Raw genomic sequence first — 14,211 nt, forward strand, 5'->3', positions numbered from 1 at the left:
CACCACATGCGTGTAGTGCCTGTAGATACAAGAAGAGGGCATTGGGTTCCCCTGGGATGGTACTTAACAGACTTAAGAACTACCATGGGGTTAATAGGAATCAAATTTGGGTCCCCTGGAAGAGCAACCAGTGTTCTTCACTGTGGGCTCTCTCCTAGCTCCTATAATCTTTAACATGAATTTGATAGCTTTTCTTTCTGGTTGTACCCTGGAAGGAGCAGTATTTTCTACTGTGCTTGGAATACGTTTACTGGGCAGCCTAGGGCCCTTTAGACTCACAGAGAGACCTAAGTCAGGGTGAGAGCAGCCAAGCAAGCTTATTCTAGCCCAATTAAAGACAGCCTGAGAAGTAAGATCCTGTTGATTGTGTCCCTGTGGATTACACACAGACCTTCCTTAACAAGCACATCGAGAAGCTTGCTTTCCCAAACTCTCCAGGACCACTAATTAACCCAACTGGCAGGGAAGACACAGAGTCAAATTCTGGAAAGAAATTACTTAACTCTTTCTATACTGGACAACTGGTAACTGATCTTCCCCATATAGTCATTCTCTTTCTGGTCAGGCATGATCATCTATACCTGTAGTCTTAGCACTGAGGAAGCTGAGGAAAGAAACTCAAAGTTCAAAGCCAGGCTGAGAGAGGGGGAGTAGGGGTGGAGAGGATAGATAGATAGGTGGAGGGGTAGACAGATAAAATGAATCTTCTACTCTATTCATTATTATTGGTATTTTTTAAGAGAAGTTCCCTCTAAGTCTTTTTAAAAGTCTCAACATTTATTTGGGACAGTTTAAAAGTCTCTTTTTGCGGGTGGTTATTAATGGGAGTAAAAAGGGAACTTTTAAGTTTGTAGTATCAGTTTATTTCACTTGTGCATTTGAGACAGCTCTTTTTATATATGAAGGAATATAAAATGTATATGAGTCCTTTTCTGCTTGAGGCTAGAAAAGACAGTCAAAAAACTAGGATAAAGGAAAAAATGACTTTGAGATGTACTTTCTTAAAATAACTGAAGGAATAGCCTCCTGAGTCAGCTGATAGTGTGGCTCTGCAAATGGATACACTCTCTTTGCCTGCCGTTTGATCCCTCAGAGCCAAGTATACACGGAGGGTGTTAGCATAGCCTCTAGGCAGGAGATGTGTGAGCAGGAAGCACTTGGGAAGAGATGAAGTGGCACAGTCCACAAAGTAACCAGGCCTGCCTTTATAATATAAACATAGATGATTTGCCTCCATGGTCCCCTACTGTATAACTATTTTATTATCTACTGGTATAATGAGATTCCATATTTATAATAAAAAGAACTATAAGAAGGCCTAGGAGATACTATTACATACAGTATTGGCATACTCATTCTCTACAACTAATTCTTAAATCCCCCATCTACCCTTTTACTTTACTGTTTAGTTACTGCGGCTATAGCCAGGTTCTTGATTCTGACTCCTTGCTCAAAATGGTCCTCTCACTCTGGCTTTACAGTGCACAGGCAGCACAGATGTGTTCTTGGTAAGGGCAGGATCTAAGGTTTTAACTTGATAAACTGCTTTTCTCGCCCCACATCATCAAAGCTGCTGAAAAATATCGGCAGCACAGACTGTCTTCCATGTGTGTGCACTGGTTCCTGTTCCAGGATTCAGTGTGTCGACTGACTATGGTTAAGCCTGGTGAATCCCAGTCAGCTTTCCAAAGTGAAGCCCATCATGTACTCCATGTAGACATTGTTCCGTCTGACTCCAGGCCTTGTGCACGCTGCTTCTAGGGAGCTTGGTATAACTCTCGGGTTGTTTTAACTTTACAAACTGGAAAAGCAATTTCTTTTCACAGATCTTATAAGCATCTACCTCTTCATGAATCTAATACACTCTTTAGTGTTGTGGTTTCTTTCACTCGATTCTCTGGAGGTCCTACTCCAGAGTCATCTTGGCTACAGATAACAATGGTTCAACCTGCTGCTCACTTCTGGTCTCCTGTGTCTGCTTAACTACTACCTCCAAAATAGTGTTAGCAGCACCTGGACATGGACAGTTAACTCACGGAAGTTACAAGGAAGATCAGCCCTTAGTGTCTCCAGAGTCAGAAATCAAGTTTGGAGATAGATATTGTTGTCCTTTTAAGAATAAGTCTACAAATGTGGCTTTTAAGGACTTTATAATCAACACACATATCCTGCTTAGTCATCCATGGAGCAGAAGTAACTGTAGAAAGCAAGGAGCTCTGAGCAGTCCCATTTGCAATTTTCAGAATTTTCTGGAATTTTCTAGGAATGCTCTGTGTTTGGTGATCTGAGGGGATGTGGAATCCAGGTGCTATCCCATGTGTTGGTCCTGAGGTCTCTGCGATGACCATGCTCTTGCCTTTCAGGCTCAGCTTCGGGCATTTATCCCAGAGATGCTCAAGTACTCCACAGGTCGGGGAAAACCAGGCTGGGGGAAAGAAAGCTGCAAGCCTATCTGGTGGCCAGAAGACATCCCATGGGCCAATGTCCGCAGTGACGTCCGCACAGAAGAGCAAAAGCAAAGGGTAAGTTCCTCGGGTAGCCCATTGTTTGCAGTGCTGGATCCCTACCTCAGCTTCTGTTGCTACAGAGTCTCAGAACATTTCATAATAGTCAAACCTCTTCCTCCAAAGAAGTTGAATGTTCTTCAATGTACAGCCCTTCCTGTTCATTACTCCCATCACTGTATACAGAAAGATCTGTTTCTTCATAGCTGTCTTTTATAAAAGCTTTAAACCAGAGAGACTTGGAAGTAAGAGTCATTTGGAAGCTTAGAAATAGCCTTGCTTCTGATTAGCAAGAACCACTGTTGAGCAGATTTGATGGCACAGATCTGTAACTCTAGGACTCCGGAGACCAGCGCATGAGAATCTCCAGTATAGTGAGTTCTAGACCAAACCTACCTGAAAACAGAAAAACAAACAAATCACTACAGAGCTAGTTGAGTGGTTAAGAGTGCTTTCTGGGGCTGGAGAGATGGCTGAGAGCACTGACTACTCTTTCAGAGGTCCTGAGTTCAAATCCCAGCAACCACATGGTGGCTCACAACCATCTGTGATGAGATCTGATGCCCTCTTCTGGTGTGTCTGAAGACAGCTACATTGTCCTTATTTATAATAAATAAATCTTTTAAAAAAAAAGAAAGAAAAAAGAGTGCTTGCTGATCTTGCAGAGGACCTGAGTTCAGTTCCCAGCACTCAGGTCAGGTGGCTCACAACCACATGTAGCTCTAGTTACAGAGATCCAGCACTCTCTTGTGACTGCCATGGGAACCTTCACACATGTAGGATACACTCACACAGGCACACACAGATACATATACATACATACAAAGAGCCATAATAGATACATCTTGATCAGTGAGTTACCTCTTATGAGAAATTGGAGAGTTTGGCCTCAGTTTGGAATAGGACATAAAAGCGAAATCAGACCTTGGTTAGGAAGGAAGGACAGGAAGCCATCAATTGCTTTGCTCCAGAATAATTTTATGGGAAATCCTAAGAAATTAACTCTAATCAAGGTTTGATAAATGCATGGCTGACTTGTCCGTGGTGGCCTAAATACCCCATTTCTGTGGCTTATGCTTTCATGGTCTTTTGATGACAGGTTTCATGGACCCAAGCATTACGGACCATAGTTAAAAATTGTTATAAGCAGCATGGGCGGGAGGACCTTCTGTATGCTTTCGAAGATCAGCAGACACAAACTCAGGCCACCACCACACACAGCATAGCCCATCTCGTACCATCACAGACAGTAGTACAGACCTTCAGCAACCCTGATGGCACCGTGTCGCTCATCCAGGTAAGCAAGCCTGATGGCTCGGGGAGGGTGGGTCAGTTTCCCCTCACACCAGAGAAGCTCGCCATGTGGACACTCCTCTCTGTGCATCGTAACAGTTACTCTAGCTCTTCTTGCCTAGAATTCACTTCTGATCAGGTTCATTTCTTTTTTCTTCTCTTTTCTTATGATGCTTGGAATGGGGCCAGGGTCCTCACCAGCATTGGGAAAGCACTCTACCACATGGACACATCTAATCTCCAGCTTTTGAGCCTTATTTTACATTGCATGTGTTTTATTTAATTCAGAGCTATAAGTATAACAATGCATCTGAAAATGGTTTCTTCGTTTAGAGTCCAATTAAGTAGTAGGATGCTCACCTAGCGTGTAGAAGGCCATCACCTCAATCCCACCATCTGAGAGAGAAACAGAGGAGGATTTTGAGGGAAGGAGAGAGGGAATGAGGAAGAGAGAAAGAGGGGCGGGAGGGGGTGTGCATGCCAGAGAAATACCTTTTCTGAGGTGGAATACTGTTTATTGACAGGTGGATCTGTTCAGGTCAGGGTTAGAGTAGAGCGTTGGTTGACTGCAGCAAACTCAAGTGGATATGAGTCATGCTAGTCTCTGAGAGCTGATTTTAGCCATTCTCTTCATGTCAGAAGGCATATTATGCTAAATTCTGGGTTCAGTAAGTCTTATCTTATGTGTAAGGGACAGACAGAGGGCCTATCCACTGACACTTAACTTCCTGTGTCTCCTAGGTTGGTACTGGGGCAACAGTAGCCACATTGGCTGATGCTTCAGAACTGCCAACCACAGTCACTGTTGCCCAAGTGAATTATTCTGCTGTGGCTGATGGAGAGGTAAGAAAACAGTGTCTGTATCCCCTATTGAGATAGTGCATGAATACCTAGGGAAAAGTCAGGGCTGAGAAGGTGAAGGACCAGCCTTGCAATATTTAAACCTTTTCATACTTATCAGACCATGACAATTTAGAGAAACATCTAATATTGTGTATGTTAATTGTAACAAATAAAATTCATGGATCACTATGATCGAAACTGACCTGTTAGAAACTTAGAATTTCCCTTTTGTAATATAGTGTTTAATATAAAACACAATAGAAGGGATTTTCTCTTTAATACTTTTACAAGAAGGGCCATTTGTGGGCTCCCATGCTAAGGATAGGCAATCTGTGTAGTTGCAAAAAAGTCATTTAGGAACTGTACAGACTACATGGACACTTAGAAGTCAACATTCAAGGGGTTGGGGATTTAGCTCAGCGCTGGGTTCGGTCCCCAGCTCCGAGAAAAAAGAAAAAAAAAAAGAAGTCAACATTCAAATGTAAAGTCAACTATGTATGTTGATTTTTTAAGTATGTAATTTATTTATGATGCAGTTGGCTTAGGAACACTTTCATTCCAGCACTCTAGAAGCAGAGGCAGACAGATCTCAGTGAGTTTAAGGCCAGCCTAGTCTAACAAATATTGTCTCAAAAAAAAATTGTTTTTAATTCTGTTGTACTTTGGACCATCGGTTGGTTTTAGTCATGTTGAATGCATTAGACATCAGAGATTTGAATATCTGATGATGATGATGATAACTCTGCTGGACAAAGGAAAACAAGCACCGAAGTACAGAGACATCAAAGATGTGAGCTTAGAGTGAGGCACCAGCACGTGTGATGGGTTTGAAATTATACGACACATTCTCCTAGGTTTTTAATGAATATCAATCCTGCTGAATATAGACAGGTTCAATAGCAAGTAGGAGAACATGGAGCACGTTCTCCATCCGCACATTCCATGAACTCTCTGGACCCCTGTGCCAATCTCTGCTGTCCATACTGAACAATAAACTATTCCTGTCCCTAAGGGACCACACAGGGAGGGTGGGAAACCCATGGCAACCATTCATTGAGCAGCAGCAGGAAGGGAAGAGGGGACCAGGGTGCAGTGCAAGGGATCTGCTTCTGAGTGTTTTCAGAGGAGTAATGAGCCTGAGCTCAGACCAGAGGGAAGCAAGCAAGTGCAAAGGATTCGGGGATGGCTACAGTGACCTGTTCTAACCAGACATAAGAGGGGCCACCATTTAAAGGGCCTGAGCACAGTGAGTTTCTCTCAGCAAGGCAGTAGGACTTCTTCTGAATAGCTACCTCTTGGGCTTAGCCTTCTCTTTGGAACATGGTAGCGTACAAGTGCACACACAGTTACACACAGGAAGGAGGGGTGACAGAGGCTCAAGCAACACGGCCAAGGAAAGCAGTGCTTAGAAGCAGGTGCTGCCAATCTGCCCTCTGCCTCCCGTCCAAACCCAACAAGTTTCTTTGTTTCTTTCCCCACCCCTTCCTCCATCCATCCTTCCCTGCCTCGTTCCCTCCCTGTCTCTCTTGACACAGTCTGGCTCTGTAGGCCAGGCTGGCTTGGGAATGGGAGGGACCCCAAGGGCTGAGACAGGCATGTGTTGCCGTACTTGTCTCAAGAAAGTATTTTCAGTGATTTCTCTTATGTGCTTCCAGAGCTGCTTGACATAGACACGCTCAAATTCAAATGGAAATTCAAATAGTCCCCCTTTTTGCACAGAGAATAGCATGCTGAAACTCTCCCTATACATTATAGGCCATGTTGTGTGCGTTCATTTGGCTAAGAACATAGTGATGTTATGTTTTGACTTTTGACTGTCCTTGTTCTTTCTGCCTCAGGTGGAACAAAATTGGGCCACATTACAGGGCGGTGAAATGACCATCCAGACGACGCAAGCATCAGAGGCCACCCAGGCAGTGGCATCACTGGCAGAGGCCGCAGTGGCCGCTTCTCAGGAGATGCAACAGGGAGCCACTGTCACCATGGCCCTTAACAGGTGGAGGCAGGGGTGGGGAAGAATGGGACTGCAGGACTGTCCTAAGAAAGCCACCGCATTCCTCCTCAGTCACAGCCGACAGGGATACAGCTCTGGCTCATAAGACACTGTCGACTGGGTTGTTGTCTTCAGTCCTGGGGACGGAGCTCCCTCGGGCTTCATGCATGTCAGGCAGACATTCCAATACTGAACTATGATACTTTGATTTCTAGCCAGCCCCCACCAAGAAAAATTAAACCCTTTCTTTGGAAGAATATCTAGAAAGGGCACACTGCAGAAAGAGAGAGAGGCCTTTTCCAAAGCAGCATACATGTTCCCTTCTGGCCACTTCCTACTGATTGTTGACAGGAAAGATCATCACCCTATTGTTCTTTTTTTTTTTTGTTTTTTTTTGTTTGTTTGTTTTTTGGTTCTTTTTTTCGGAGCTGGGGACCGAACCCAAGGAATTTTTATTAATCATTAAGAACAGAGACCTTAAAGTCACTCTGCCCCTGCACTTGCTGGCTGGCTGACCTTGAGTAAACTCGGTGCCCAGGCTTTCGGTAGACCGACTGTAATGCCTCTCCCTGCCTTGAGGAGGCATTGTAAGAACTGAAGACGTCACTGCGGGTGAGGCCTAGCGTGTGGTCAGGGCTGCTGCTGACCACTGTGTGCAGTCGGTCCTTAGGCTCACGTGGACCTTGACCTCTACAGCAGGCCAGCACTCTTCCTGTGAGAGCGGAGCAGGGTGGAGTGTTGCAGCACAGTCTCTGCTGTCAAACCCTCCTCGTACCTGGGGAGACTTAATTTCAGTGAACCACCTAACAGTTGTTAGCATGAACATTGTAGAAATCCAGAGAGAGGAATTCAAAAGTCAGCTAAAGTGTAGATTGGAGGGAACTTTTTTGTTGTTAAACTGCTTTTTTAAAAGTTTAGATTGGGGGGTTGGGGATTTAGCTCAGTGGTAGAGCGCTTGCCTAGGAAGTGCAAGGCCCTGGGTTCGGTCCCCAGCTCCGGAAAAAAAAGAACCAAAAAAAAAAAAAAAAGTTTAGATTGGTAGGGACAGGTGGCTGGAGAGCATAGATGCAGTGCTCTGTATGAGACTGTACAGTGTGTTGTTTGAGAAGGGGGTTCCAAGGTCACATAGATTTCTGGTTTGAATCCCAGCTAAACTCTTGGTTAGCCATGAACAGACTCAAAAACCCAGTAATACAATGTGGATGACATTCTTAGAGGCACCTGCTCATGTTAACACTCAGGGAATTAAGTCTGTCTTCCTCATTTCTTCTCTTCCTTCCACCCTTCCTTCATTTCTCCCTTTCCCTTCCTCCCTCCCTCTCTTAAGCCGCTTTCTTTCCAAGGAGTCTCACTCTATACCCTAGGTCGACATAGAACTCACTCTATATCCCACACTTGCCTTGAACGTGTGATGATCTTCTTGTCTTAAAGTCTCTTGAGTACTGGGAATGTAGGTGTGAGCCACCATGCTCATGGTATTTAAATTATACAGCAAAGGGCTAGGGACTAAGATCAATTGGGGAGGCTGACCTGTGTGAGGCCTCTATTAGAATTGATTATAGTGGGATATAACTATAAAACCAGATAGGACAAGGCATACCCGAGCCCAGGTCTGCTTAAAACCTTTGAAGCCATTGATTTTGAAGGAAGTCATGGCTACGACTGGTTGGTCAGACTCTTAAGACGGAGACACAGGCACGCATTCACTCTAGTCCTCTCAGATTTACTGTGTCCTGGGGCCACTGATGTGTGCTTTTCAGAATCGTGGAAATTTAACTGCTCTTAACAGGTTAGCGTTCTTCCACTCCTTCCTTCAAGGTACTCAGATGAGTTTCCTAAAGGCTCAGAGGGAAAACCCCCTGCCTTCAGCCTAGTGTCCCCTTACTGTTTCTTTGGGTCTAAAGTAATAAGTAGTAAGCCGTCACTAAAGGACAACAAAACCAGAACTTAGAACCGACACCTTGATTCCCAGTGAAGTGTGGTATCCTGGGACCCCTGCACATAGTGGAAAATCTGAGGCATATTCTGGTTCCCTTTGCTGTGAGGATAGAGTTTATTTCTAAAGGCAGTGAGCATAATGGTATCCCCTGAGGGCTTGTTAACAAAACTGAGATGCAGCTGCAGTGTTTACTCCAGAAAGGAGAGTGTGGGTCACTGTGGCTTGAAGGAGGAGAAGAGAGATGTTGAAATCTGTTTGCAATCAGATAGTCCAATGCCCCAGTGAGTCCTAGGGTGATGTCTTGCCACTTCCGCCAGAAGCCAAGCCTGGGAGCAAAGCTAGCTGAGACCCACAGGTGAATTGAACACTTCGTCGGGAGGGTTGGGTCTCAGACAACCCCGTACTGAGGAGTCAGTGTACATGCGATATGGGGACCCCTTTGTCCCATCAAAATTCATTGTTGGAAGTCCTGTTACTGAGAACACTGTTACTGTGGTAACAAAATGATTCCATAATCTGCCCTAGTCTGTTTCACGTACAGATGGACCAAGCATGGTTCTCTAATAACCACCTGCACCTCTACTGCACCGTAAACAGCAGATGTGAGTGCAGAGTGAGGAAGGAAAAGCAGGCTGTGGGGAAAGGCAGGTGGGGCCTGAGGAGGCACAGGGCTCCTTCATCCACTAGAGGGGAGGGGGCAGCTGCAGGACAGACCTGCTTTTCAGCTATGCTGTAAGAGTTTTTCAGTCAGGACAGGATCCAGAGCTGCACAGCCGTAGCCCACCCTGGCTTCATAATAACCCAGAGGGGGTATCATGCAAGAGTTAACAGTAATAGAAACCGAAATGGGTGTTCATTTTAATGCATAAAATAAAATAAAGAATAAGCTGGCACTTTTAGAAAAGAGGCAGGAAGGGGAATCATGTGAACAAATAAGGAGGAGAACATCACACACAAAAACAAAAGCCAAGCAGCAGGGAGAGGAGGCAGTGCCAACACAGCCGATGAGTTTGACACTCGGCTTCATTGGCTGGGACCTTCTCTACTTACAGACCCTCCTGCAAAGATACGGCTCAAGTCCCCCAGGGCAGCCCTGCACAGAGCTGCATGGTAGAGGTCTGCACTGTCGTGCACTGGGCCTGTTTACCGCAGGAGGACCCTGCTGCACATTGTTTTGTCAGTATAGCATTTGTGTCTGCTGACCACACTGCTTCCCTCAGCATTGAGGGAGTTAGAGGCGCCCTCTTTAACTGGACGCTGCCTTAAAAAGAAGCAAAATGGAGCCTCATGGTGGATCCCCTTACTGCAGCACTTGGAGCTGGAGATTGGCTAGAAGTTCCAGATTAGCCAGGTTCAAACAAACTCAAGAAGACAGGGGGCAGGGGGAAAGAAGGAAAAGAAAATGAACCATGTTTTGAAATAAAGTTCTTTTTTTTATTGACTGATATACAGATATACATATTTAGAGAGTATTGTGACATTTTAAAATATTCTTGGGGTTGGGGATTTAGCTCAGTGATAGAGTGCTTGCCTAGCAAGCGCAAGGCCCTGGGTTCGGTCCCCAGCTCCAAAAAAAAAGAAAAAAATATATACTCTTCAAGCTGAAAATATTATTAGAGCTCTTATTACATTATATATAATTACTATATGATATATAGTATATCACATATATAGATTAATATATTAGCCAGAGGTCTATCCCTTTTTATAAAGGCATTAATTTTATATTTATATCAATATAGTATATTGATACATATTATATATTTATTATATATAAAATATAATGTTTTAGTCTTATTGGACATTGGTTCAATAAGAGGGGGTGGATAGTGTAGATCAGAATGTCCTTATCTGTAGTAGTAAAGACTGCATTCTTTCTTGTAGACTAAAATTAAACATATACTTAATCACAACACTAGGAAGGCAGAGGCAGGTGGATCACTGAGTTTGGAGCCAGCCTGGTCTATAGAGTTAAGTTCTAGGGTAGCCAGGGCTACACAGAAACTGTCTCAAAACAAAGGTTGATGAGAGACTTGGAGGTACCTCAGTAAAGTGCTGGGGGGAAGGGGGTGGGCAATGCCATATTTGATCCTTATCCCCAGCCACAGAGTATGGTGGTTTGCTTTTGTAACTCAGCAGTGCTGGGGAGGTAGGGACAGCAGATCCCTGGGACTCTGACCAGCCAGCATAGCCTCATGGGTGAACCCCAGGCCTTTCAAAGCAGGGAGGAGTACATGTATGCCTGGTTCCATTGGGAGTCAGAAGAGAGCTTCAGATTCCCCTGGAACTGGAATTACAGATTGTTGTGAGCCACTACACGGGTGTCGGGCTTAACCTTAGTCCTCTGCAAGAGCAACAAGTGCGCTTAACCACTGAGCCAGCTCTCCAGCCCCTAAATTAAAGATTTCCCTTGGTATTGAGAGTTGAACCTAGGACCTCATACATGCTGGGTATATGCTCTCCCATGAGCTACATTTTGTATATATTCTCACTATTTTAAGTTTTAATTCTGTCAGTGTTACAAGGTATCACAGTGGTGCCAGGGCTGGCCTTGAACTTCCTCTGTTACTTATGATTTGGATATTCCTGCGTGGCTTGCCGATATGACTCTAACCACTCCAACTGTCCCAGAACAAGCTCTTGCTATATACCCCAGTTAGCCTCAAACCTGTGGCATTCATTCCTTCTACCTCAGCCTTCCAAATGATTCCAGGTAAAGGCAGGGTCCACGTGCAGCTCTGGGCTGTCTGGTATAGTGTTGTCACCAGTGCTCTAGTCTATCTGGACAGGCCCAGCTTTTCTATATAAAGCACAGACTTTATCAAAGGAGTTCCTTTGTTTCAAGAGTAAACCTTTTTTTCTCATCATTTAAGTGGCACCTGCTACAGCCATATTTCTGAGGAGTGTCCTAGTGTGTGCTGGCTTTGGTCTCCAGCTCTGCAAAAACAACAAACTTTCAGTGTGGTTCTGCTTATTTATTTGATATGTGATAGGTAGTGTTTCTGATAATTAAATTTTGCAAAATATATATTTTTTTTTTCATTTCACACGGTGGGAGCTTAAAGGCAAGGCAGATTAGTTCTAGCTGGCTGGCTGACCTGGGGCATTACTGTACCCTTGCTTTATCTGCCGAGCTTCTTAGATGAAAGAACTGTATGTAAGAAGGTGTGCATTGCTGTGACCTGCCCAGTGACTTGTCTATACCAGCCAGTTCCTACTCCTTCACCAGTCTCCAGCAGAGCCTGGGACGCAGGAGGCTGATGTTAATAGTGCACAGCCTAAGTAGTCAATCCTGATACTCCCTCAGGAACCCCAGATCATCAGCTGGTCTCCCTCTCATAGACCACTGGGCCGCTTGTTTTGTTTTTAAAATCACTGAAATTTACATGACACATTTTAGTCTTAACTTTTTTAGGAATTTTCTTCCTTAAAATATAAAATAAAAATTAAATGATAGTATGTCTTAGTAAGTTGTTAAAATAAAAAGTAATCGTATGTCTTATACGCTATGATATTACAGAGTCAAGAAAACTGGATGTTTAGTAAGCGCAGATAGCGCGGAGAAGGAAAAACGATTCCTAAACTGGTAGGACCAGAGCCATGTGCTCCCTTTCAGCCGGTGTCTCTGCTGTGTGCAATGTTGGCCTATAGGAAAGGGAGTTTATGGTTTCCTTGAACTTAAAAGGCAAGAAAGTAGGCCTTCCAGTAAGATTTGAAATGCTAAGACTCCATTGAGTGCTGTCTACATGTAAGTGAAGCAAACGGAGGAAGGAGCTTGATCTTTCAAGTTAGTAGCCAGCCATTGCTTCGTATTTAAAAAGCGTGGACTAAACCATGTTGTTATTTAATATGAATCAGATAGCAAGTCTAGGCTGCTGACTGCTCAGATTAGATTATCATTCGTCTTTGGCATAAAAGGACAGCTTCTAACGGTCTGCCTTGCGTTATCCTAAGCAGAAAAGGAAACCTTGTGATTGACAGCCAGAATGGATCAGAGCTTCCCCTCTGGTTTGCACTTGTACCATTGGGATCAGTAAGGAAGGACTGGTGTGAGCATCTTCTGTCCTCAAGCACTCAGTACCATTACCTCAGCCTAAAGAAAGCTTCACATTAGCTTTACACTATGTACGACTTGAGAGTCTTCTAGCTGTTTATAATCACTGAAATTACTAGCACCCAGGGAGCCCAAAAAGCCTAGGAAAGGCAGTGTTGCGCCTTGACTCATCTTGCATATGCCCCTGTCCTGTCCCTGTACCCACAGTGAAGCTGCCGCCCATGCTGTCGCCACTCTGGCTGAAGCCACCTTACAAGGCGGGGGACAGATAGTCCTGTCTGGGGAAACCGCAGCAGCCGTTGGAGCACTTACTGGAGTCCAAGATGCTAATGGTAAGAGATCATGAATATTTTATTGAATGTATTCCCTGTTTCCACTTAAACCTTCCTGATAGAGCGGCAACAAGCCCGTGAGGAAGACATTGAGCTTGGTTTGAGTTTTTCCTCATAGGTAGACAATTAATGCCTAGGGGAAGCTAGAGCCTCCGATCCCTTTTACTAACAGGGTTCTTGAGGCTCCCTGAAGGACAATGCTACAATAATGGCTACTTTTGGAATATTTTTTTAATTAGCTGTTTTGCTGAGACATACTTAAGAATTTGCTTTGGAGCATTTCCTTTCTTTCCTGTCCTATGGGGTAGGGTAGGGTAGGTTGTTGATCTTGACTGCAGTAGAGCCTCCCATGGGTGGGTGGAAAGGCACCCACATGCCACCTGCCCCAGGATATACAACAGGCTATGATGAAGGCACTTCTCTGGTTGATCCTCTGTGCTCTGCTGCTTGTTATTTATGGCCTTACCAAGGACATCTGGTTTTTGCCAGTGACTTGCTACTACCCTGCCCTTTCCAGCTCTTTGACTTCCTGGATATTGGTGACTAACTGGAATAAACAAAAGGGGTAAAGGTAATAGAAATTATGGCTCCAACCCCACTCTTTGGATCCACTTGCGCAGACTCTGGGAGTCAGTGGGGAAGATCTGGGCTCCCCGGGAGTTCCTCAGAAGACTGGGTCAGGGGGCTGGGGATTTAGCTCAGTGGTAGAGCGCTTACCTAGGAAGCGCAAGGCCCTGGGTTCGGTCCCCAGCTCCGAAAAAAAAGAGCCAAAAAAAAAAAAAAAAAAAAAGAAGAAGACTGGGTCAGAGGGGAGCAGTCCAATCCATGACACTGCCTGTGCCCATTTCCTAATCGAGCAGGACTGCTTATCTGTGGTATGGGAGAGATTGGTATTTAAAGTCCTGGCAAGAGGGTAAATAGATAACATCTTTTTTTATTTAGGCAGACAGCTCCTTAGTAGCATTAAATGCCTTAAAGAGAAGTTTCCGCTGGGTGTAGTAGCACACGCCTTTAATCCCAGCCCTGCAGAGGCAGAGGCAAAGCAGGCTGATCTATGAGTTCAAGGACAGCCAGAACTACTGCAGTAAGACTGTCTCAGAATAAAGAGAGCAAGGTGGAGGTGGAAGGAAGGAGCAGAAGTTTCTACCAGGTTTGTTTGATTTTATAGTCAGTCCATAAGAACTAAATACTCTGCAAGTCAGCAAAGTCTTTTTAGGGAAAGACAAAAAGATTCTTCTGTTCTAGGAGAGAGA

General features: G+C 44.5%; 1 protein-coding gene across 16 annotated transcripts in view; it reads left to right on the forward strand.

Moving 5' to 3' along the window:
- Nrf1 (nuclear respiratory factor 1) overlaps positions 1 to 14,211 on the forward strand; it is a 105,300-nt gene that overhangs the window by 66,511 nt on the left and 24,578 nt on the right. For all 16 annotated transcript variants that reach the window (XM_087657197.1, XM_087657210.1, XM_087657200.1 and 13 more), the window contains 5 exons: positions 2,364 to 2,522; positions 3,604 to 3,801; positions 4,539 to 4,640; positions 6,479 to 6,636; positions 12,834 to 12,958. In XM_087657197.1, the coding sequence (XP_087513323.1) occupies positions 2,364 to 2,522; positions 3,604 to 3,801; positions 4,539 to 4,640; positions 6,479 to 6,636; positions 12,834 to 12,958 (742 nt within the window). The remainder of the gene's footprint in view (positions 1 to 2,363; positions 2,523 to 3,603; positions 3,802 to 4,538; positions 4,641 to 6,478; positions 6,637 to 12,833; positions 12,959 to 14,211) is intronic.

This window comes from Rattus norvegicus, chromosome 4, assembly GCF_021556685.1.
Source record: "Rattus norvegicus strain SHRSP/BbbUtx chromosome 4, alternate assembly SHRSP_T2T, whole genome shotgun sequence".
NCBI classification, from domain to species: Eukaryota; Metazoa; Chordata; class Mammalia; order Rodentia; family Muridae; genus Rattus; species Rattus norvegicus.